Consider the following 26,684-nt stretch of genomic DNA (forward strand, 5'->3'; position numbering starts at 1 on the left):
GTCAATATGCCCCTCATGCCAACTCAGTTTATATCAGGGGGTGTTACAAAGAAATACAGGCCTATAAAGCTGTGTCATTATTGCCAGCTATTCTGTTTGTCACTATATCAATACTTTCCCTGCTAGACCACAGCCTCCAGTGCTGTGCCCAGGCTTTATCCTAGCTTTAGGTTACAGTTTTTAATGAAGCAAGGTTTGACCTCTGAATATTGCTTTGGTGACTTGTGTCACTATATTTGATTTATTTTTGGTTTAAAATGTAAAATTGGGTAGACGTGCAGGCATTGTTTAAAATAATGCAAGTGTGTATTTGTAAATACATTTGATTGACATTTTATTTACATTTGAGACACAGGGACACAGTTTTTTTCCCCATTTATTTATTGAAAAGGCCAAATATAACATAGTTTGAAAGGCTTAAAATAGTATTTTTCCACCAAAAAGATGATTCACAAAGAAAAGCCTTGCAAGCTTAAACAATCTGTGGAAACTGGACAAGCGGGGAATAAAAACAAGATGTGGAAGACCTGAAAAACTATCTGCTGCAAATGAAAATGATGGCCTTAAGAAATAAGAAAAGACCTGACACAGGACCTGAGTGATGCATCTGCTCCATATGAAGACAGAAACTACTGTCAGATTTTGACCTACCACGCATTATCATCTGGTAAGCATCTCACTGGCAACAGCTTTATTTGTCCAATGATCTTAAACATACTGCAAATAAAGTAAAAGCATAGCTTGTTAGAAGACAATAGAACACTATAACTCATAGACAGCCCCCAAATATTGACTTTTAAGCCCAATAAGACTGTACAAACTGTGTCTTTGCTTTGTTTTGGGGGTTTTGTTGTGTGAAAAATGACCACACACACACACACACAGTCCGTCTCAGGAATTTAGAGACATGTGAAATGTTTTTCTTTTTCACTTCTCATCCAAATGTAGATTTTCTTCTTTCACTTTTCATCCTGTTCCCAAGATTGTTTTGACATCTGGCAAAGATGTTTTCAGTGTCTTTTAAAGATCTTTTCACCATATTTTTGCTACTTGGGGCTTTCCTGCAGATAGAGTTAGTCGAGGTCAGCTGTGTTCTCACTACTGGAAATACTTTAGGACAGGGTTAGAGCTTGTAGAGTGTGACGGCCACTTGCTTGGATCGTCACAAAAATACAAGTAGATATACTATAGAGTGCACTGGGAGGTTAAAAACTATTTAATATCCCGTCCGATCACACTGTATTGGACATTTGCCTTCTCACTTTCTCCTCCACACATTAGGTAATGTCTAGGGAAGTTCAGGATTGCAGTTTATGTGTAAAAATAGCCTCTGTTTCAAACATCACCCACAAACCATTCAGTTTTCAAGCACATTGACTCTGATTGCTCAGTCTCTGGAATTAAAAGCTTATATCTTTGATCCTTTACTTTCCAGCACTTTGGTCATTGTCATTTCAAGTGTGTATGTGTGCAAGCATTTTTTTGATTTCTTTGATCCTACTTTTCCACTCTGCGTGTGTGTAGAAGAGTGTGCCCACATTGTCCAAGTGTTTTCAGTCCTTTCATTGCAATATGAAACTATTTCCAGTTCTGTGGTCTGTAAATGGAGTATAAGTTAGAGATTTAGCTTCTGCATACACTTTTACACCTTTTGAAACTGTACATATAAAAGGTAGGATGAGAAAGAGGGAGATTCAGTCATCTGGCTGGCTGGTTCTTAACAATGGAGGACATGTGTCAGGGGGTGGATGAGACATAAATGTTTGCTCTATGATGTGTATTTGTGTATGTAGGGGGCTGCCAGCCTGTGTGAAAAGTGCAGTTTTTTTTTCATTTGTTCAACCGCCTACTGCTTTGGGTCATGAAGTCGGCTATACTGCCCTGTGGAGGATTGAGCATGCTAGGAGCAAAAGCAGCGTGGTAAACATTCACTCCTCTAAAACCTCATGTATTTATATTAGCGGTGGAGGCAGTGGGGTAGGTGTCTGTCAGTGTTTTGTCTGTGTTTCTCTTGTGTTTCAATGGGAAAATTGCTGTTTTTATTCTCCAACCAATGTCTGTGCCTCACCATTCTAATTTGGGGTTTTAGTTTTGCACATTATGCTTCCCTATTAGAGAAATAAAAGCATCCATATAAGTAAAAGCTATTGGAGACGGAAAAGGCAGTAGATTACCAATGAATGCGGCAAGGTAGTACAAAGGAAATCGTTTTTACGGAGTCGCAATGCTGTTCAGTCTGCCATTGTTAAATAGAATACAACTCGCAGTAGGACTTGGAATCTACCACAACCACAATGCAGAAATTATGATAACCACGGAAATAACATCAAATCAGTGTCGCTTCAGTCACGGGAGGAGATGATTAGCCCCCATAATACACAGTCTGACAGTGCAGCTGTGGCATTAATCACAAAGTCCATTCAACGAGGAGCCCCGGGTTCTCTTAGCCCTGATAAGGCACACATTGTCCCAGACGTGTGCAGGAGGGAAGATGAATGCACCTGTCTCCAAAACCAAATATCCTCCGGTTCCCCTGGTGTCCCTTCTTACATCCTCCCGCTGCTCCACCCTCACTCCTCATCCCTTTGTGTGTCTCGTTCTCTCTCTCTGTCTCTATCTATCTACCCTGAAAGCCCATCACGGACTCAGCCACCCGGTGCAGGATAAGTTCTGTCTGCACTAGGATGGCAGGGGAGAACCGAGGGCTTGGACAAAAGACGCATTTATAGCAGTCGGTTCAGGATGGCTGCAGACAGACAATGGACACATTCTTCAGTTCCTAAAACAAACGGCTGTGCGCAGCCTGCTTTTCTAAGGTGGACAGAGGGCAGCAGGAAGAGCTAGGTTTACCTTGGTCAGGCTACAGTTGGTAAAAGGAAACAGCCATTTGCTTCCAAAGATATCTCTGTGTCATGTAGAGGAAACCAAAATAAAAGCAACAATGGTAAAGAGCCCTGAGGGAGAGATGTACCTGCAGCACGAAGGTTTCATTGTCAGATGTGTTTATATTCCTTTTCGCACCTGGCCATGAGGAAGCTGTAGTAAATAGACTCTATCCTTGCAGAAGAGGCAGCTACCTTGGACATGGCACAGTTTTTTGGGGTTTTTTTGCAGTGTGTGGAAGAGTCTGATGTTTTTTAACCTTGTGTGCCAGAAACAAAGCAAAGCAGTATGCCATGAGCACGCCAACGCTCTTTGATCTCTGGGCAGGTGAGGCTGTCAGCACAGCCACCAGTGTAGTTTCAGTAAGCGTAGCGGTATCATTCAGTGTGTGAAGAGTGATCTCCCCGTCCCTCCGGAGACCCTTCTCTCAAACGAGCAGAGGAATAGAGTGGGTCAGACCCTGTACAAGCCTGGGGCAAGATCCAAGGTGATTGTTATATGTGATACCATGCTGAAAGGTGCCCCAGTGAAATCAGCTGTCACTGTGGAATGCAGATCTTATAATGAAGCCTCAGGTTTCACCCTGCTGTTTATAGTATGGTGTTCTGGGACTCTCTGCTGTCATTTACAGGCAGTTAAAACAGTTTTAGTCTGTCTAAAACCTTCTGCAGTAAACACTTCATTGTGGGCTGCAATGACTCATAAAGTTTAAGCGGTGAAGTTTTGGAGAATACAATGAAAATACATTCATAAAGAAGAAACTCTTTTCCCTGTAGATTCTTATGGTGTAGGTGTTGATTAATCTAACAGTTTATGCACCACACTTCCCCCATTAATATCACCGCTGCAATACAACGCACAAAAGTGTAACTCACTAAAGGATAAGGATCATCTTGGTTCTGCATCATCTTTTCATTCATTGAAAAGGTTATTGTTTGCGTGAGGTGGTGTTTCATACCTGAAACCCATCAAGATTGTCATCCAAACACAGTAGCAGTTACTTAATTTAGTCAAAGTCGATGTGACAGCAGCAAAACATCTCTTGTCTTTTGCGCTTAAGTAAAGAAAAAAAAACTACATTCAGCAAGTTTGAAAAATAATAGATCTGAGCTTTAGGAGGGGAAAAATGTGTTTTCATCTTTCCTTTAGAATTCTCAAGAACTCAGGTGTACAAAAATTGGGAGATTAAAAAAAAACAATGCCAATAGCAAATTGCAATCAGTGAATACAATCAGTTGATTTACAACAAGTAGAAATGCAGCATGTGGTACTAGAAAGTGGTGTTTACCCTGGAAGTTGCATTTCTTAGGTAGAAAAATAACGAAATCTTGGAGGAGTAACATATTATCTATCGAGAAATAACTTGAGTTCATTCGAGGCCATCTAAACTCCTTTAGGGATTGTGCCATTTTTGTTCTTTAGTATTACTATTTTATTAACTCCTTCACTGAATATTGCACACTATGTCACTACTGTTGTAGTAATTCCACCAAACCACAGTTGCACTTTAACAAAGTGAGATGGAAAACCCTTTGATCTTAGTTATCTTTGATTTATTTAATTTTTCTTCCTTTTTTATTGAACAGCAGCTAAGCATATTTTTTGGGAAGCATAAGAAAAAGCGTATTTACTTTTATACTTACAATAGTCTAATTTCTCTCCTTCAGTTTGGCAGTTCACCAGCAGCTTGACTACAGTAATTAGCTTGCATGCATAATAAGGTGGCGCCCTGTCACCTTATCTCTTCAAAATGAAGTTTGCCCTCGTCTAGTGCATCAGAAGGAGTTTAGCAGTACGACTCTTAATGAGCATCTTTAATCAAAATAAAGCCTCTGGTAATGTTCCGTGTATGTAGGCCAAAGAGCTACTGATGATCAGAAAATCTGAATAACGTGCTGACAGGAACCGAGTTATTCTCTTTACATTAAAAGGGTAAGGCAGCCTCGTGCTGACATTACAGAGTCACCTTTTAATTTGTTTCAGTTTCATTTCATAAGCTCAGCTGTCACTGAAATATACTCTCTGTTTCTTTTTACATTTAATATATTTTTATTAATAATGGTATGCTTTGACTTTCATGTGAGGAGTATTCTGCATGCCCTCTGGTTGCACACAGCAAGAGCTCAGACTGCGGTGATCCCACAGCAGAAATGGGTTGCCTTTTGATTCTAACATTACCTTATCATCAGTAGCATTTAATGCTTTCCAGTTTTTTTTATTATTATTATTTCCATCTAGTGTATTCAAAAATAGCTTTTCCTTGTTTTCCTTTTTTTCTGCCATCCGTATATCCTGTTAGTCTGTTCTTATAATAAAGCTCATAAGAACCATGGCCAAAGCTCCAAATAATGAGGTCAGAGTATGTAAACATAATTCATGAGTCAAAAGCCCGGACTTCAGACTGTCTATTGATATTTTTTTCTATTCCTATTCCCATACAGAGCTGGGAATATTTTTTTCTATCCCTAGCTCTGTATGATCTATCGTAGGCATACAGCTGTGGCTGTGAGGACTTCCCATTTACCTGCTGTTTATTTGTTTACCAGGGGGGAGCCAATCAAAGCTGGCATAAAAGGCAGAGTGACTAGTGGATGAATTTAGGGGTTGGACCAAGGCCTAATAAGGATTACATTGAACTATGAATCATGTAGGGCTGCTCTAGAGGAGCCTGCGAGTAAAGATAGTTTGGAGTTGGAATAGAGAATAATAAGTCCATTTGAAATTTTGCACAACTCACCACCTTTAAAGGAAAGAGAATTTGTTGTATTGCACTATACACTAAAGATTTCTGCATCTATGAATTCCTAAAAAACATGCAACTTGGGAGAATTCAAGTTTGATCAGAACATATTGTCAGGATCTCGGGTTCAAACTGAAAACCGCAACAGATCATGGGAGGATTTTTACTAGTACACTTAAGTCATAAATCAAAAAATCTAACTTGGTCATATAAAAAAAATGGAAACAAAAATGAAGACTTATCATTTGGATCATATATCGCAACAATTTCCCAAAAGGCTAACTGGTAAGATGCTCTTGTGTCTTGCACTCTGTGACCAGAACATGCACCCTCGTATATAATCTGCGGTAGCTGCTGAAACTGCTTAGACATCGAGTCATGTCATGCTGTTTTCTGATTTACCAGACTGAAACAAATGCCTACACTGAAGACTGAATGTTGGCTTTATGGGAACTAACCTCACCTCACCTCTGAAACAAAGTAGCTTCTATCATTTGGGAAAATAAAATTATATAGAACTAATATAGCTTATACTTGTCATGCGTTTCTGTTTCTCAGATGGACCCTGTCCAGAAGGCTGTGATCAACCACACTTTTGGTGTTCCACAGCCACTCAAGAAGAAACAGATTATCTCCTGCAACATTTGCCACCTGCGCTTTAACTCGACGGTAAGACACGCTGCATTGGCTTTATGTTTCGGTGTTTATGAGGAAGAAAGAGATAATGTTGGACTACAAGGCAGGGAAACAGACAGTACGCCAGACTGTGTAATTTAAAACATAAAAGCACACTATACTAGAAAGTGAGTCTGGCCTCGGAGAAGATTGTTTTGGGCTTCTGCTATCTTCTTGAATTTATGTCACGATCAGCGTTTTGGTTTTAGTTTGTTATGTTTAAGTCCTTTAGGTTTTCTAAGTTCATTCTATCATGCCTAGGTTGTCATTATAGTTCTTTGTTTGTTAGTTTCCCTTTGTGTTTTCTACCCCTGTATTAAGTCTCCCCTGCCCTCTGTGTTTCATGTCAGCGTGTCATTTGTTGTAAAGTTCATGTTGTCATGTCTGTCTCATTGTGTTTCCTGTTTTATTTTGAAGAGGTCATGTGTTCCTGTGTTCATTGAAGAGTAGAAGTTTTAGTCTTCTACTGCATGTCATTATGTTCATATGTGTCAGCTGTTTTTCCCCATGTGTTTCCACTTCCCCCGATCACCTCCTGTGTTTTAGTCTGTGGCTGTATCCCAATTCAGGGTCTGCAGCCTTAAAGTACGCAGTCTCAACGATCCTCAAGGGCCGCGTACTTAAAGACCGCTAAGGCCGGAAGTGCGAGGCTTGTGAAATGGGACGGTCTAGCCTCCGTCGCGCTGCCCAGGTTGCCTAGCAACCATGATACTAACAGCTAGAAACGTTTCATAAAGCTTTGTTTGACAGAAATGAAGGAGAAAATCATTTGTTCATTTGTTTGTTTGTTTCTACATGAGCTTTGATCATTCTCTGTAAGATTAAGCTCAGCTATTGAACGGCGTATATTTTAAAGTAAAGGCTTTAAAACCAAGTTAGTACAAACGTCGCTATTGTCACATAACTTTGCCGACATGTGGCCAACATTAATGTTTTAATGTTCTTCGTTAGTAAACATTTGCACATAAATAAGTGACATAATATTCAGTACTTACTTAAAGTTTACTCTTCGGGTGCCCCTCATCCGCCGTTTTTTTCGGCAAAATTATCCACACCCACAGCCGCGCTATGCATTCTGGGATATGTTGGGCCACGAAGTCTACACCGCCACGTCCTTACAATTCAGGGAAATGAAGGACGCATTTGAGGGCCGCATTTCGAGCAGCCTTCGAATTGGGACAGCCTTCGTCGCGTCGCTGTGACGTAATCGGCCTTAAAATGCGGCCTTTAAGGCTGCAGACCCTGAATTGGGATACAGCCTGTCTCTGTTCATTCATGCCTTGTCCGAGTGTCTGCTATTCTACCTTGTCTCGATGCCAGGTCTCCATGTCCATGTCCATGGGTTTTGTTATGTTTAGCTCACCCAATTTAGGTTATGATTTAGTTTTGTCTTTGCTTTAGTTTTTCTTTGCTAAAATCAGCCATCAATAAACAACTCGTTTTCAGTTAATATTAAGTCTTGTTATTTTGCGTGTACACACTTGGGTCCAACCTCTCCACTCCCTACAGTCTGCCTCTGCCAGACTGTGACAATTTAGTTCTTATTATCTTTCTGCAATTACCTCAGATCACTGCATTTTTGCATGCTGTGTGTGTTTGTGTGTCATCTGTGTGTGTATAAGGAAATGCGAAAAAGGTCTGAGTGTTTCCCTTTCTCCAAATGATTGTATATTTAAATGAAAAGTTGGTCATTTGATTTTTATTTCTATGTAAAAGTTTGTTCGGTTTTGCTTTCTTGTGAGTTGTTTTGGTATGAGGGATTAGACAGCAGGGAAAGCTGCCGTTTATCAGCAAAGAGCAGAAACAATCAGCCGCCACAGCAGGAAGCAGCATTCTCGGTTCCCTACTCCATTTTTGCCACCCTCGCTAAAGCGCATGGATATACACATACATGCACACACAAACGTGCAGACTAGATTGCATGCACACAAACACGGAAAAACATCCCATGACATTTTATGCATATTTATATAAGCAAGAAAATGTCCAGAAAGCCAGAAGACTTCTTCGGTCTAGGCACAGCTAAGCGCACACACTCGCTGTCACACACTTTTATTTGGACTCCATCTTCAAAGAAGGTCTGAGGCACAGGAGACAGGGAGCTGAGGGGGGAGCAGAGATGCAGTCGTGCTCTTCACACACTAGAGCAAATCCCATTCCCTGCCTCCGCACACCGACTTAAAGAGGAGTGTCAGGTCTGACTGTAGCTTTATCAGTCTCTCAGAGAGCATGAATACTTTTCTAACACTTCCATGCACCCTCCTTAGAGTTTGCTCAGATATTATACCAACTTATCCTTATGCATAATGCTCAAAGGGGAAATAAGTAAGCTCACTTTGCTGCTCAGTAGAGCACAAATAGACCTTAAAGAGCAACTTAACACCAGCTGACAATCTTGTTTTTAGCAATTCCTCAGTGGCTCGACCTTTCACCCACCTGCAGTGATACAGAGGTGCACTCTGGGGTGTATCTTTGATGGATGTTTCCAGGTTTCTAGTATTTGTGCTAAGCTTATAGGCTAACCAGCTACTTGTGCTAGCCATACAGACAGATATAAATTATGGGAAAAAATCTGATGATGAGGCGATGTTGTGCAACCGGATGGGGGGGATGTCACTGGCATGGTTATCCCTGTTGGGCCACTGTAACAGCCCTTGGTAACATTTTATGTGGCCCAAAACTACAAGCATGATTGTATGTTTCATTCCACAACAGTAGTAGTAGTGCAGAACAAGAAAGCATTTCTCTTCAATTTAAACTCTTCTGTTATGTATTTTATAACACTGAAAAATAGAGCTGGTGTCAAAGAATGTAAAAACCACCACAGAAATTTTTGATGATCTATAAACCACCTGAAAAATGACCGTACCAACATGAACCAAAATCATTTCAAGAGACTAATAACCAGTGGGGGACTGGCTGTCGGGAGCACTGACAGTCAGTCTGTTGGCCTGAGAGTTGGTTTGGCCTTGAACTTGAGCAGCAATTTTACAAAAACAATCATTTGGTACAAGACGCACATTAGATGCAGTTCTGTCACTCTCACCTATACACTGTATGATCTTGGCACAGGATCCATGGCACGCAGGTGTGGACCTTTCTTTCGACAGGCAAGCCTGTCTATGTTAGACAAGTCACCTAGTGTATTGTTAAAGGAAAGGCTGGATAGACATGGCGAGACTACAAAAACAGATAAATACATGTACAGGGACCAGGTTATTCAGAAATTCTAGCATAAACAAAATTTTCAGAATTCAGCCAAATATAGGCTACTTAGTCACAATTTTTAAAATTTGTAATAATTATAATTTTAATATAGTGGAGAAATGTCAGACTTCTGAAATATATGTTAGTAGAACATATAATAGACTAAAATATCTATATATGTTCTTTTTCTGTACAGTTTGTACAGAACGGTACAGAATACAAACACAGAATACAAACACTCGCACCATATTTCTTTTTTAAGACATATCTCAAAGGGTAAATCATCACTTTTCCTGGTGAACCCATTTTGCATAAAAATATTTCTATTTTCATGGCTCTGGTCACCTTGAGGATAAGAAGAGGTTCCATCTGTAAGGCACGAGGGGTCACTAAATGTTATGTGAGCTCATAAGCTGTTGTCACCAGATATAAATCCAATTGACACACAGAAAACCAGCAACTTCTTATGACATGTTTTTGTCACCCGTCTCTATTGAAATGAGAGTAGAATAAGTCTCAATTGGCAAGAAGTCAAAAAAGTTCATTTCCCAAAACTCATTTAGCTATTATAGTTTTTTCAGTGTATTTGGACCATTAATTGCTTCTACTGAATTTTTAACATTATTTGTTTTAAGTACTATACAAAGTATATTGGTAAACTAATATACTTGATCACACAGCAAAAAGTATTTTTAAAAAACACAGGGGTGGTAGATGTTGTTCATTTACTAAAAATGTGTCGTTTTAGCCCATTGCTAGGTGGTTGCTAGGCAACGTGATAATGTCACAATATATAATGTATAGTTCAACTTTTATGGACATAGAGAAGGTCTTATTATTGTGAAATAAAAATGATAGAATTGATAGAACCAAAGGCCAAACCAACTCTCAGGCCAACAGACTGACTGTCAGCGCTCCCGACAGCCAGTCCCCCACTGGTTATTGATAGAACAACCTGGCCATGCCACTAGGATTTCTAAGGTATTATAGGTGCATAAATGCAAAAACAGGTCACTTTAGCCTGTTGCTAGGTGGCTGCCAAGCCAAGTCATAACATCTGTTATAGCTAAGAACCTCCAGGGGTGTAAGACGTTTGTGTTGTTACTTTTGATGCTTAATTCCTAATGGTTTAGGGGAAGTTCGTGGACAAAGAAACAAACAATTCTGGTCTAGATTGGAGGAGAAGGTCATAGAGAACAAAGAGTTTACAGTAAAGTTTGGTTCATGTTACTTGTGTAATGTTATTGGAAGGTGAGGGTACTGAAAGTGTGGAGAATAATTGCTAAAGATGTTTTATATCCTTCCTTGTGTTTGCCATAAAACATGTTGTCATTTTACAATAAGATTGGGCTGCCTGCAATGTTCCCTCTAATTTTTCATGTGTCTGAGCGAACACACAAACTCCCTGAGTGGTCCCTTGGACCACTGTGAACAACAGCAGACGTGTGCACTGTGGTCACGCCAGCATCGAATCCATCCAAGTTACATGGTTTATTAAAATAATCAAATTACAGCATTTACGTTTATGTTAGACTACTTTTAATTAACTGCTTTAGCCCACTTACAATGAAAATGTAAAAAAAATCGTGTTCATGACCTGTGTAGTTTTTTTTTGCTCTGACTTGTATTATGAGTATGAGTCTGTGGTCTGGGAGAGAGTCCTGTAACTCTCTGTCTGCAAAATACAGTATATAATGACCAATGTTGGGCAATTAATTATATAGTTACTTATTCAAAAAAGTTACTCAGTTTTGCAAACAACAACGTTTTTTGCAGCTGTTTACCTAAAAATGCAGCCAAGGCGGTTTTTTAAATAAACATTTCAAACTATTTACAGAACAATCAGGTGTTCTGCATCAAATTTGATGCCACACAAATTATTTATGACACTCCAAAACATAATTTATGTCCACTATGAGATAAAGGATAAATCCCAAGCCTGATAACTGCAGGCCTGACAACAGGAGATGTATCACTCCTGTAACACCTGTAACATTCAGCAGTTGCCTCATTGTTCTGACACACACAACAAAACTATTGACTACACTACACGCTAACTACACAAGATTTGCGCTAAATGTCGCAAATCTCTCACATCTCAAAACACCGCCGTCACTCCTAAAACTTCCCTCTTCCTAAACAACTAAATGTCATATCACTTTTTGATTGGTCCACATAGTACATTTTTCCACCAATAGGAAAGGCTGGGAGGGGGTTTGCTCACAGGCAAGTGCTTTCGAGCGTTTTCCTTATAAAACACAGTTTTTACCGTTTCTTCCTGCAGTAAATATAAACAACAATAGTATTCAGGAAACAACAATAGTATTCAGGAAGAAAACCAAACATTGCATCTATTTTTTATCATAACTATGGTTTTACGTGGCCTATCAACACAATTTAAAAACTGTTATAATTTTTAAATTTAAAAACTGTTATAGTTTTTGTGGTATAGTCCACACTCTTTCCGTCAATTGTTCCGTCTGTCCTCCTCACATCTCCAGTGGTTGTACACGTTGTCATTAACGTGGCTTCACTCCACATCAGCCACGCCGCTTTGCTAGCTAAAACACCGGTGTCGGCACATAAGGACGCTGTCATAGCCTGTCGACGTTGATTAGCTGTGTATATACGAATGTAAATCGCATCATTGGCTGGACTATGGGATAAGGTGGCATCGTTCTAATCCCATACTGGAGCAGCCAGTCACTTACTGACTAACACTGCAAAACAGAATTATTAACGTATTTATTTTAATTTCAATTCAGGTTAGATTTTTTTTTGTGCGACCGTGCCAGCAGTGCACAATTGTACACATGCCGAAGCTTAGAGGGAACATTGGCTGCCTGTATTTATAAATTGATCCTATACTTGTAATTTAAGGAAATAATGAAAAGTTAATTCATCAATTTAATGAAATGGGGGAGCTATGCATTTGCAATTAAACAAACCAACTGGCAGAACAACTTGTTTGTCAGTTTCCTTTCCTACAAGAAAGTCATTATTGGATGAGACAATTTCGCAGTATTTCAGAGCTATGGGATGGGGCACTTTTCACACCCCCACAACATATGTCTGGCAAAATATAGCCTTGTGTTTCCTTTTATCGCAGTGATTTCTTAATCACGGGACATTCTTGAATCTCTTTGAAGAAACTGTATCTCCCTGTAGTCTCGCTGCTGGGGTGGTGAAAACCAAAGCTCATTTCACACCTTGTCCTTCAAGCCTCCACTGAGTCTCAGTTGGATGGAGAAGCAAATGGTGGAGGGCTCACCAGCAGAATTCGTCAAATCAAGCTGTGAAGCCAAGCACTGAAGCCTTTCACTGCAAATCAGTCAGACAACGTGCTGAGGTATTTGAGTTCCTTTTACAGATGTTTTGACGGACACGTTTTGGTGGCTACGCATACATGGTTAACACTCTATAGTCCAACTTCTGTTGTTTACTGTAGGCTGGTAGTGGTTGTGTATGTGTGTGACCTTGTATCTCTGCCACGATACTGCACAAGCAGTAAACTTAATTATTGCTTATGGCAGTGACTCGCAATCAGTGGTAGAAATATTCCAGGGGGAGTTTTGTTGCCACAGGGTATATGCAAAGATTTGTTCAACTAATCCAACAAAAAAATTAAATAAAATAAAAGTGTAAAACTGAAATTATAATTTTAATTAAAGAGCTGAGTGGACCTGAACAGGCTGGAGAACAAAAGTTACTGTTCATTAAAATTAATGAATAAGCAGTTGAGACAGCCAAAAGGAATGCATAAATGAATAAACAAAAAAAGCATTGGTCAAAAAAATTAATAAATGATTGAAAGTAGGACTAAAACCAAAGCAGTTCAAATTAAGAGGATGCGTAAACAGTTGAAATATCTTGTTAAACAAAGATGTTAAATAGAGTAGCAGGAAAAATAGAGGTCAATGGTGAAAATGGTCCGCTGGAATTTATTGATTAACAGTTGATGGTATCCATGTAATTGCTAATCCAGCTAATCCAGGTAAAGATTTGTTTGGAAGAAATACGTAGCTAAGAATAACTGTAAAGACTTGAAATCTTTAAAAGTGATACATTGTTGAAAAAGCCAAACGTAATGGATAACTTGGAAAAACAAACACTCACCAGATGCTTTATTAGGTACAGCTTCCAAATACTGGGTTAGACCACATTTTGTCTCATAACTGCCTTTAATTCATCGGAGCACAGATTCAACAAGATGCTGTAAACATTCCTCAGAGATTTGGACACATCCATGTTGGGAATCTCCTGTTCCCTCTCATCCCAAAGGTGCTCTATTGGATTAAGATCTGGAAACTGAGGAGGCCGTTTGACATGGCGTGTTATCCTGCTCAAAGCAGCCATCAATAGATGGGAACGCTGTGGTCATTAAAAGGTCAGTATGATCAGCAAGACGATTCATAGGCATTTGCGTGTAAATAATGCACGACACCACCAGTAGCAGCCTAAGCCACTGATACAAGGCAGGACGCATCCATGTTTTCATATAGTTTATGCCAATTCTGCCCCTACCATCCAAATGTAGCAGCAGATATAGAGAGTCGTCAGACCAGGCGATATTTTTGTAATCTTCTATTATCCCATTTTGGTGAGCCCATGCAAAATGAAACCTCAGAAGTGACACCCAGTATGGTCTTCTGCTGTTATAGCTCATCTGCTTCAAGGTTGAACATGCTGTGCATTCATGCTATTACGCTTTCTTTAGTTATCAGGGGTGTTATTTGAGTTACTGTTGCTTTCAAAACAGTCTGTCCTTTCTAGTCTGACCTCTGGTATCCACGAGACATTTTTTGCACAAAGAACTGCAGTTCTGACCATTCTTTATAAACCCCACAGCTGGTTGTGTGGGAAAATGCCGGTAGATAAGCATTTTCAGAAATACAGCATGTCTGGCAACAACAACCAGACCATGCCACTTTTGAAGTCACTTAAATCATATTTTTTAACTGTCCTGATGCTCAATTTAAATTTTCTCCAGGTCATCTTAATCATGTCTACTTGTCTAAATGCACGGAGTTGCTGCCATGTTATTGGCTGATTAGATATTTGTGTTAACAAGCAAATGAAATGAAATGACCGGGGGTGTATATATCTGAGTTGGGTTAATAATTAGCTTAAATCCAACTGAAATAACATTGCTTGTTCTGCTGGATGGAAAAACACTTTAACAGTATCCACTTATGTTAATAACAGTTAGTTGGTGGCAAAGGGGTACTTGATTCCATCTGAGAGGCCTGTGGGACACATCACATGAAAAAGGTTAGGAACTGCTGGCTTAGGACTAATCTATTGTTCATTCTCAGGTAATCGGTTAAATCAGCATTTTGATCCTATTGAAAAGGCCTTAATGAGATCACAAGTCTCATATCTTCTTGTTGCATGTATTTATTTCTCACTAAGGAGTCCTTCAGATAAATGTCAGCTCTCTTTTCATGCAAGTTGTTTAGTACCTGAGGATTTGCATGAGTTGTTTCTTCAGGAAGTGTTCAATTAGAAGCTTAAGAATAAAGTTTGATGTGTTTGAGAAACAGCTGCATCATACCATGCTACAAAAAAGTGTGTTTGGAAATGTTCGCATTTTTTAAAAAATAGGTGTTTTTGTGATTTGTGTTTAATTTGTGTAAATTCCAATTCATGTATGTTATTTGTGATTTTCTCTCATTATGGGTCTGAAATCTTCCCCTCTGTACCTACGTTCTATCCAGACTACGCTCTGAAGAGAGTTTATCCCTAAAATTTATCTTCTCTTTTAATGAGTGATCTCTTTATCGATTTCTTTTCTTTTTGTATGTATCCATGCTTACTCTGACAACAGGGGCTTTGTTCTGGGATTGAACCGAGGTCGTGAGAGTGATGCAAATGGGAAGGTAAATCCGCCCGGAGAGAAACGTGCGTGTTTATTGCTGCAGTGCAGTCAGTCAGAATGTGTTTTACGTCTGATCCGCGTTTGTGGGTTTGTGCGTGCTCGCGAGCGCTCAGATGTGTGTGACATTAGCATGTATTGCCAGATGCGTCTAGGTTTTGCAGAGGCTGATTCTCACAGTGAGCATTTATAGGCTAGTTGTAGAGATGGAATCCTCTCTCTTGTTGCATATTGCACATGCAATTATACCTCTGGCCTCCCAACGTGCCAGCACTGTTATCAGGTAGAAACAGACTCTACTCTTTGCCGCCCGCGTATGCCTGTGAGAGAGTGAATATTCCAGGCGTGCATTTTAACATTTATTGCACGTGAACTCCAGTCTTTCTAGCAGATTATTCATGAAGTAATTTCTGATTTTCTTTTTTTCCCTGTTTTTGTCTCATATTCCCACAGAACCAAGCAGAGGCCCACTATAAAGGTCACAAGCACGCGCGTAAACTCAAAGCCATGGAGGCCCAGAAAAACAGGCAGCGACGAGCTGGGGAGTCCTCATCCACAGGGAGAGAGCGAGACCGAGACAGAGACCGGGAACGAGAGCGGGACATAAGCAAGACATCTACATCTGAGGCAGCCCTTCCCACACTTATGGATACTTGCTTAGAGGAGGGAACAAGTAGGTATAGTGGCAGAAAGATGGGACGAAGGCATCTGCAAGAGTGTGCTATTTGTAACCGATCCTTCCCCAATCCTCTCCACCTTCTTGATATCACTCTATCACGCTTTGATTCCTCTAACTCTTCTTCTGCTCCATTGCATCTTTCTAAACCCCATCAACCAATCTGCTTCTCACATTATTGACAGTTTCCATCCCCCTCCATATCTTGGCCACCTTTATCCCTTTCTCTCAGCTCCAGTGTGTTACACTTTGAGATTATATCTTCCGTACACCTTATCCCTCATCCTCTTGGCCTCCTATCCCCACTATAAATTCAGACCTCTGAAATTGTAACTCACATTTTTTCCCCTAGAACTTTTCTGAACTGGTCCTCAGTCTTTGTGCTTTGTGATGGATGGAAGGCTCAGATGCTATGGGAATGGGGAAAAATCTGGGATAAAGAAATGCTGTGTAAATACAGGGGCAGACTGGGATCGATCAAAGCCTTACTGGGGTCATTTTTACCCCCTTTGCCTCTTGATTTCGACTGCTTGACTTCACCTCAGTTACTCTTTGCTCTCTGCTCCCAATCTCAGTTAGATGCAGAGGGTAGTTACAGAACCAGAATTGGTGTATCTGTGCAGCATGAAAAGAAAACCATATATTGCTGGTTGAGAATTGAGAGGGTTCCAGATTGTGGCGAGAGCATTCATTTAATGGGCTGTCAAATAGAAAATAAAGTTAGAAGACATCAAAGGCACTTATCTTCTTTTACAAAAAAGTTCAAATGTTTTCACACTGGCAGTGTAAATATAGACATTTTAACTTGTGATAAAGGAATAGAAGTGCATTGGGTTTCTTTCAACAGAAAACCAATGTTGACTTTTTCTCACCGCCCAGCTGCAACTTTACCTCAGAGAGCATGAATTGCTCCGGTGGCATTTTGACTGCAGAGTGAGCCCATTACCATCTCATGTTGCTCTTGTCTTGGTCCACACTTTTCATTTATCCATCACAGCTGATGGGAATGGAGAAGAGCCAGAGCACTTTTTCCCCCTCTGTCTTTTAAATTTTTACTTTCCTCCCACAGAAAAGATCACTGTCTCGGCAGAAATTCAAAATACTCTTGGATGCTAGATGGAATATCAGAGACGAGATATGAAGGTGCTGGGGTTGGAAAGAGACTTTTTCCACTTTATTCCATCTGACAGACATGTCCACATGCACATGAACACACATACACACACACACTTTTTTTTTTTTGCCTGGAGCACTTTTTGAGTCTCCTTCAGAAAGGAGAAAGTGGACAAAAGAGTAGAAGCCTGATAACGCTCTCATCAAATATCATTTTAATATTCCGCTGTTGCAAAGGAGAGCTCTGAAAGAGGAATGCAACAGCAGAGACGAAATGAGATGATGAGTGGAAAATGAAAGATAAGATGAAATGAATGAAGACCGCTGAGGGAAAAGGGAACGAATACAAGAAAGAACATGGAGGAGGGGGTCAGTGAAGTGAGAAAGTACATAAGTCAATGCTAGTTTTTATGCTGTGAATAATTTTGCAGTTCTAAAGCAATTTTGTGAGGAGGAACACTCTTTAATGAGCCCAATTGTGTGATTGGCCTAATGTGAAATTGAAATGCAGCAGTGCGAGCCAGTGCTGGCATGCACCACAATGCCAAACTGTAATGGAATAGTGCTCCAAATTAACATTCTATGAAATGAGTTATATCTGCCATGAAAGTAAAGGCTGGTGAGGAGCTGTCTGAGGCTAATGCCCACATTGTGTGCCATCAGGAGCCAATAACACACCTGTCTGCTATTCTTAGCACTCTGGCTCCCTGGCTCAGAGTAAACAGATTTCTTCTCAACCCACAAGGTCAGCTTCCTCAGCCTCATTAGAAAATGCCTATATGCACATTTAGACACAGAAGACATTTACTAGTCGTGCGCCACCTCTCGACATCAGCACTGGATGGGGTTCAAAGTGTATATTAAACACAAGATGTTTTCCAAGAGAATTTGGAGAATTGCCACCATGAAGTGGCGTGGGTAATTAAAGTTTAAGCCTTTTCACAGCACAAATAAGAGAACCGATAATAGCAGGACACATGCATTCATAACAGTATAGCAGGGTGCATGTGTTCAAAATCATTGTTTCGGTAACCATCCCACAACATGTTGGTTTCTTTAAAGCCCGACCACCTCATCCAGTTGGTAATTATTGTAACCGTGATGACAAAGGTCTTCTGAGGATAATGAAGTACTGCTTTTAACCCGAGTCACAGTGTTGTGATTTCATTGTGTAAATCTAGCCATAATTGTGTGAGTTCAGAAAACAGTGCAGTTAGGAAGGCAGTGGCAAAGAATGTTATTCTGTAGAATGAAATTATATTTGTTGTTTAGAGGTGCAGTGACAAATGGTGTACAACTTTGCTTTCAAAAAGTGCTGTGACATGTTGATTAAAAACAGAATGCAATAATGTCCCAGTCTTTTAAAAGCAAAAATATTAGATTTCATAAAAACAGCTGAAGTTTAGTCAGGAGCAATGAAAATTGAAAAAAAAATATGTGTGTGATGCTAACAAAAGACGCCTTGTAGAACTTCACACAGCCATTTGTGTTGAGTAATGTGATTGCCTATTCAAAAGAGCGCATCACAGAGAGGCTGAATCCTTCAAATGTAAAGATGGAGAGGGATTCACCTCTGTGTGAAAGAGAGAGCTTGAATTTCACTGAGGATTTCATTATCACATAACATTAAAAGATTCATAGAATCCATAGAAATCTCTTTATGCTCGGATAAGGCCAAAAACATCCAACTGGATCATGGCTTGAGGGCATTTCGAGCCAATTTATCATTTACAAAACAAGTATTAAAAAGAAAAATGTATGAAAAACATATCTATAAACTCTTAGGAAAATGTATTTTGTCAAAATGTGGATTTTTTTTCATGACTTCAAATGATCAAAAGTGCTCTTCTTGCTTAAAAGAATTTAATTTCTTTCACTTTAAAACAAACTATTCTTTCTTGGAGGGAACCTCAACAGTCCATACATTCAGAAAGGACAGGGAGCTGTACAAAGGGGACTAATCGATGCTTATAAACCATGTCCTAACAAAGCGCAGCGTCTGAGCAAGTGAAGAGAGCACCAGGCTGGTGCTAAGAGACAGAAAGGCGGCATCAATCATGACAAGCATCAATCACGACAAGCATCAATCACCTTTGGCTTTGATTGACTCCACTGTTGAACCCGTCTTTGCTGGGACTATGTCTGTCACCACAGTAATGATGATTTAAAGGCGAGAGTTTTCCCCAGAGAAGTTGTTTATGCTCTGAAGCTGCCTTGAATCAGCACTTGCCTGCTAAATCAAGTGCTCGGCGCTTGTATGTGTAAGAGAATTTGTGTTTAATGACGCCAGTATCCATATTTTTTTGTTATTTTGGCAGTGGTTAAAGTTCTCAGCGGATCAGTCTGCTGAATTGAGAGAACTAAAAGCTATTAAAACCTGTTTTATTAAACTAGACTGTCAAAAGATTAACTGTTTAATAGATTAAGTCCTATTCAGGTTAAAGAAATATGATGATTACCTGCATATCAGTGATCCATAATTTGCTGCTCTGTAGTTCTGCTCCACAGAAGGCCTGCTAAGAGCGAGCCTTTGATCTGATATTTTGCTAGTTTTGGTCTCTGCTTATAATGTAAACAGTCAGAGGACAAATGGGACAAATGACAAGGAGACACAAAAGGCATTTTTGGATGCGTGGCAAAGTCATGGCATTAATATAAGGAAATACTGCTCATCAAAATTGTTACAGGTATCATTTGGTACATCCACCTGTTATTAGATGCACATTGGACAGGTTCACAGATTCACTCATGGGGCTAACACAAAGATGCTAATTATAGTATGCTCTATTCCACACCTACAAACAGTCACCAATTAATCAATCATAAATTTCACTATGCTGTAGAAGGAACCTGGCAAAAACCCACACGGGGAACATGCAAACTTCAGATAGAGACAAAATTCTTCAAACCTACATTAGTCTTACTGTGAGAGGGTAATACTAACTACTGTCCCACCATGCCACCCCCTAGTCAAATCTGGATCTAAATATTTAATTTGTTACATTCGACTTCTTCAGCATTTTATACTTTAGGTGCCAGAAATCTAGTTAGTTTGTCTTAATAAATTACCAAAATGGGCACCAGTTTCATGTTGAATAATTGCATGAATTATAGACTTATTTCAGCGCTAATGGTGGAAGAGTAAAGGTTTTCTTAGCTGTTGAAATGTAGTGTTTCTAAAAATGGAGCTCTTACCCCTGCCGAAACTCAGCAGGGGTATTTGATATTCATCCAGCAGCACAGAGTGAGGTACCTCATGATCTAAATCCTTGGATTTTTGAGGGCTTTGATTCCCACCAACCTCCATGTCTTCCTCTGCTTAATCCACTGATCAGTATCACTCCCCTCTAGAGACTTCTCAGGTGGCCCAGTCTTTCACCAACGCACAGGATCATACCTGCCCCCACCCCCCTCGAGAGGAGCTCAGATCCCTCAAGGGTCACTCTCATTACACCAAGGGGACTGTCTAATCTTGCTTCTATATAGTTTCTTTTCCTTTAGTAGTAATGAGAAAGGAAGACCCTTATCTCCAATGATGAATTTACTCTCGGACGTAAAAAGGAAAAATCAATGGAGCACAGTTGCTCAGTGGGTGGTGTGTGTGTGTGTGTGTGTGTGTGTGTGTGTGTCTGAGCTGAGGGAGAGAAAGAAAGAACGAACACTCTCCAAATGAAATGGAGATATTCATTGAGCGTAGCACACGGTGCTCTGGGGTGAAGTGCGTGACTCCCTCGGGAGGGCCATGGGGTGAAGGGGAGACATGTAATGGAACTCCAGTTACTTATGGGGCCAGCAGTCGATGGGTTTGTTTATTTTGACTAAGACTCCAGGTCCACTTGATATTTGAATAGAGAGGGAGAACGAAGAAGGGGAAAGAGAGAAAGAAGAATGGGAGGAGGCTGATGGCATTTACTTACCTAAGCCAACTGTAATCCAGTCTGTTCCACATGATTTAAAACAAAAGCTGATACTATATCAGAGAATTCCTCAAGGCTACCACATGATAGGTTCTATTAACCTGGCTTTCATCACCTTATCATGAAAAAAATGTTTCTTTGAAGATTTTCATCTGGTCACTGTATATTCCTGTTCGTTTTATGTTAGGTTTTGTGCGAGTCTGATTGTTTTTCAGGCAGTATCATGCTCTGTAGAGATTATATTAATTCTGATCAAACAGCTTGTAGTCAGCCCAGGAAATGTTACTTTGCAAATGCAACTATTCATTACAAGTTTAACAAGTAACTACATTTCCACTTTTTAGGCTTCATAGGAGTGTATGGGTAGGTTCTAACCAATTAGACCTCCAAATGTCACATACACTGTACTTTAGACATAGAGGAAGAAATAAACAAGGCATTCAAATTGAAATAAACTTCTATTTATTTGATAAAGGGTGTCCACGCAGTAATAGGCTACCAATGTCAATGAATTTCAGTGAATTATGTAGTAGTGATGTCAAGCAAAATAATAACTAGTGATGCAACATGTTCATGACGAACCAGCAATGACATTTGTTCTTTTTGGGAGAGGCCAATTGCTTCAAGCTAATGTGGACAAAAAACAATCTCTCTGAGCTCAGAAGGATTAAACTGTATTTGTTGAATACTGTTAAATAATAATAGTCAGCTATTGTTCTCTTTCCGTTTTTAATGTTTTTACAGGTCTTCAGTCTGATCTAGAATCAGCCAACCTGGAGGTGAAGCTCGAGGAGAATCCCAAGAGTTCGGTTATGCTGACACCTGTATCTGAGGTTTCTTCTATGGAGCTGGTCACTCTTTCCCCCCCTCAGATTTCGCCTTCTTCACAGCTCTCTGAGACAGCTTCAGACACCAGTGCCCCTGAAGTCCCAGACGCTGTGGGATCAACCAACGAGTCAGGCGTCCGTGCCGAGACATCGAGCACAAATGGGGTGCCCGGTACAGATGATGACAAAGACCCCAAGAAGAGCAAAGCTCACCTCCATTGTCCTGTTTGTAAAGTCACAGTAAACTCAATCTCCCAACTGGAAGCACATAACAGCGGTGAGAGCGTGATGTGTGACCTTGAGGCTTGCACTTTCTTTCTTGAAAACAGAAATGTTCTGAAATCTTTTTTTCACATTTGCACATTTTCAACATTTGGTTCAGTGTTACCAAATTCTATACTCACACTACAACCTACCTGCCAACTCTCTGCTGTCTATACTAGGTACAAAGCACAAACTGATGCTGGAGGGTCACAGTGTTCTGCCACGACGCAGGGGCAAAGTGGTGGCAGCTCGCGCAGGCTGCAAGAGTAAGCGGCTGGGCAGCAAAGGCAGCGTTGGGGTTCCCAGCAAGAACTTCCAGTGTGAAGTGTGTGAGATCTTTGTGAATTCTGAGACCCAACTGAGTCAGGTAAAATAATTACTAATGTATCATTTACACCTTTTGCCCTGTAAAGGAGGTACTGTTCACATCGCATAAGAGTTGGCATAAATAAAAAGAAACGTATTTAACACGAGCACCACAAAGGGTATCACAGGTTTCTGCTGTTATGTAGGAGGGCAGGGGAACAAAATTCAAGATCTAACACTCTCAGACTTATTTATCCTTCTTGTGTGGTATAAAATGAAATATGAGGAGGGAAACATGGGCTTGGGAAAGTCCTGCAGGTTTCTCAATGCATACTAAGTGAGAATCTTGCTAACCTGGTAGGATTTTGTTCAAAAGGACATAAAAGTGCTATTGACTCTGCAGGGAAAAGCACTCTAGCCCAATCATGCCACTCGGATAAAATGTTGCATACTGTATAATTACTTCACATTCACAGACAGATGATGTGGCCACAGAATTAATTAGAAAACAAAAGTGTCTGCACACACAATTACCCCAGACACTGAGGGTTTAATATTACATATTGAACTTAAATCACATTGCCCTGTAATGTCACAGTTATAAAAGCTAAAAAAAATGATGTGCATTAAAGTGATAAATATGAATAATGAGATTTTAAAGACATTACTCGATCCGGGAGACAATTTTAACGTCACCTTGATGGGGGGAATCTGCGAGCTTAAATCAAAGCTGCTTCATTTACGGATGCATGAATCAAGCAATTGAAAGGAGGTTGTAAGTGCAGAATACATTCAAGCTGTTATTTTTACACAGATACCATCTGATGCTTTAACTAACTCCTCATTGAGCAATTATTTACCTCGCATTATTGCAAAAGCTTTCTCTATTTGCTCTGGTTATACCAACATCAAACCGGGCTGAGATTGAATTTCTCTGCGTTTGATGTTCATTTACTGCTACATCTGTGTCGTGGGACTGTATATGCTGGAGTGGAAAAGATGCAGGATATGTTGTCATGTGTCAGCGCCCAGACTTCTTTAGCCTTAAATGCATTTCACCAGTCTTATATAAACCTCTATCCCATGAGGACGTACCCTTTAAGTACTGGAGACAGAGAAGGAGCGCGGCAGAGGTAGAAAGTAATGTGACGTAATTTCTCTTCACTTCAGTCGTACTCCAATGTCTATCCATTATTAATTCAGCAGATGACACTTGAGGTTGTTCCACTGTGGTACAACAGATTCTTGTTAGCTTGCTAATGGTATTTCCGCTGGTCTCAGCAGCACATGAATAGCAGAAGGCACAAGGATAGGCTGGCCGGAAAACCGCCCAAACCCAAATTTACCCCCCACAGCAAGAGCCAGCCAAGCTCCAGCTTAGCGGTAAGTCTCAGCATAAAGACACAGGCAAACAAAACACTGTCATGCAAATATGCACACATACACACACTCAAGGAAAACAAACAAAGCATAATTGCCTTTTCTTACAGCAGATATGCTTGGATGTTCTTCCCAAAACTGGAATAATTTCAGTCTAGCTTGTAAACTAATGCATTTTTAAACAACAGTTTTAATTTTTCTCTGTAACAGTTAACTGATTTGACCCAGGCCCAGACAAACAAATCAATGAAAACTGCAAACACGCAGATCACTTTACACAGGGTTCACTCAGGGACTTCAGTGTTTTGGTGAGGCAGCATGCTTGTGTGCCTGCAACTGTCATAGAGGTTAAGCACACTTTTGTACTCAGTAAGTCCCCCTACCCCTGAGACAGGTCTAAAATAGTCCCGCTCTCCCCACTGACCAACTCTGACAACAGCAGCCTGAATCAGCACTCCAGATTAATCATTTCTCTGCTCCTGTCATGTATACACCTTCCCATCTCTCCTTCTCCTCATCCCCTTCCTCCATCCTACAGAACGTGAGATGGAGTGGCTATGCAGGCGTGGCTGTGTCTGCCATGAAGAAAGCATTCAGCCAGTACAACCTCACCTCCCTCTCCTCGCAGGTCAGTGGCAGGAGAGCCTGAGACTGGGGTTGGATTGGAAGGCGAGACTTGCAGCTGGCTGAACTTTAGGCCCGGCTGTGGGCAGGGGACTGAGCAGATCTCACAAAGAAGTCATGTTTGCATTAAAGGGATTATTCTGATTTATTTATTTATTTATTTATTTTAGATTTGTTTCCATGTTTTACATGAGGTGCTACTTATTTAACTAGCTAATGGTGAGACCAATAAAGCAGATATCATTAAATAATATGGCACCCCATGTGGCCAGTGCTATATAGCAGGGTTTGGGCTTATCCAGGTATCTTCAAAGTTAACCCTGTTTTTTCTCTATTGCTCCTTATTCACAGGATAATATCACTATGGCAACGTATGCTTTTTGGTTATTTCATCGATTACAGCGTTCCTTATCGCCAAGACTCAGTAATATTGCAGTAATTGTAGCCATCATACCAAAATGATGGATGAAGCATGATCTGAAATTAAAGTGATTAAAGTTGGTATCATGACAGAGACTTAAATGTTTCTTATCTTGAGACTGTTTCAGGTTTTTCTTTTTTAATTGTCTACAATTTATTTATGATCAGTTTCATTTGCATTTTCTAAATATTACATTCTTACTTCTTTAAAACTTGTTTTAAACTATTTTTTGTATTTAAATGTGTAAATGATTTCTCATTCAAGCTATATCATGGCCAGTGATTAAAGCAATTGACCTTTGATTAAGAAAAATAAATAAATCAGAACTATCCCTTTAATATTGGAGAGCTTTAGAGTTACAGCCTCCAGCTTAACCCTTGTCCTAATGAAAAAGGCTGAAGTGCATCCATGCTGTGGTCCTAGATTTCAGCTGTTGTGTACAGATCTATGGAAGTTAGGCACCTCTGAATAATTTAATATTTTGTTGATTTTCAAAATGAAAATAAGTAAAAAAAAAACAACAAAAAAAAACCCTCTGCAAAAACACATTAAAAATGAACATTTTTCAATCGTTAACGCACCGTTATTATTATAATTTTTTGGACATACTTGTGCAGATGTCTCTGAACTTCAGCTGACTCTGAAGCAGGTCAAAAATGTCCTTCCAGACTTTAATAAACTCTATGATTCATCAAAATTCACAACCTGGGGACTGCTATGAAGTACAAAAAAAAAGTGAAGCTAAAATGAAGCAAATACAGGGACTGTAAAGCGATGTCAGAGCACTTCCAGCTTGCAAGTTTTCTTGTCTGAAATGTAAATTTTAAAAATGACAGTTGAGGAGAACTTTGGATCTGACGGGAAGAAGAAAACGTTCAGATAAATCTTAGGCATAGCAAAACCCTGCAAATGGCTGTAAAGGAGCTGCAGGAAGATTTAGCTGACACATAAATGGCAGTGCACACTGCAGTGTGCAGCAGTCATGAATAAAAGGACCTACATATAGGAGTCAAAAAAACAAAACCTCACCTACACCCATATCACAAAGTTCATTATTTAAAGTAAGAAAAGCAACATCTGGATAAGCCAGAGGTTGTTATTTGGGTGTGCTGTAGACAGACAAGGGAAAAGGGGAACCCTTATGCCGCAATTACCCAAGGATGTCTTTGGAAGGGTAAATAAAGGAGCAGCATTTGATGAAATACTAAAAGCAATGCCAAGGCTTAAGAACAAGGATGGAAATATTCTGCTTTGAGGTTTTGTGACAGCAAAAGTGGCACAAGCCATGGATAAACAGAAGAAAATATTCCATAAAATGTCAGAAGATTCTGGCTACACATCTAATACAGTTAGTCAAGAGAGTAAAACTTTTCATTAGGACAATAATCCAAAATGTACTTCAAAATCTATTGTGACTACCTAAAGAAATTCAACTTAAAGCTTCTGAAATTTGAATATCATAGAAAATCAGTGGGATCCTAAACATGCGCTGCATATTGCAAGGACCGAGGAAGTTATGACAAGTGCCAAAGGTTGTTACTAAGTAATGGCGTATAAAGGTTACTGCACCGCTGCACATGCAGATTGCACATTCTATTATTTTTTAGCTTAATAACATGAACAGTGCTTAAACTTTGAGAACATTTTTAATGTTGGCTGTTTTTGCTGTGTTATTACAAAATATGGATTTTAACTAGAGGTGCCTAATGAATCAAGCCATCAGGAATCCAGGTCTGTTAGTAAGAACATGTACTACTCTGCTGCAGCTCTGTGTGG

The 26,684-nt window shown here is 39.9% G+C and overlaps 1 protein-coding gene across 4 annotated transcripts in view; it reads left to right on the forward strand.

Moving 5' to 3' along the window:
- The window catches only part of znf385c (zinc finger protein 385C), a 144,671-nt gene that overhangs the window by 114,658 nt on the left and 3,329 nt on the right, over positions 1–26,684 (forward strand). For 3 of the 4 annotated variants that reach the window (XM_087839961.1, XM_087839962.1, XM_006798247.3), the window contains 6 exons: positions 6,182–6,292; positions 15,834–16,053; positions 21,831–22,190; positions 22,357–22,544; positions 23,768–23,866; positions 24,402–24,491. In XM_087839961.1, coding sequence (XP_087696087.1) covers positions 6,182–6,292; positions 15,834–16,053; positions 21,831–22,190; positions 22,357–22,544; positions 23,768–23,866; positions 24,402–24,491 — 1,068 coding nt within the window. The remainder of the gene's footprint in view (positions 1–6,181; positions 6,293–15,833; positions 16,054–21,830; positions 22,191–22,356; positions 22,545–23,767; positions 23,867–24,401; positions 24,492–26,684) is intronic. The other variant, XM_087839963.1, reaches the window with a different exon arrangement.

Source organism: Neolamprologus brichardi, chromosome 4 (assembly GCF_056152115.1).
Source record: "Neolamprologus brichardi isolate AB-2024 chromosome 4, ASM5615211v1, whole genome shotgun sequence".
NCBI lineage: Eukaryota > Metazoa > Chordata > Actinopteri > Cichliformes > Cichlidae > Neolamprologus > Neolamprologus brichardi.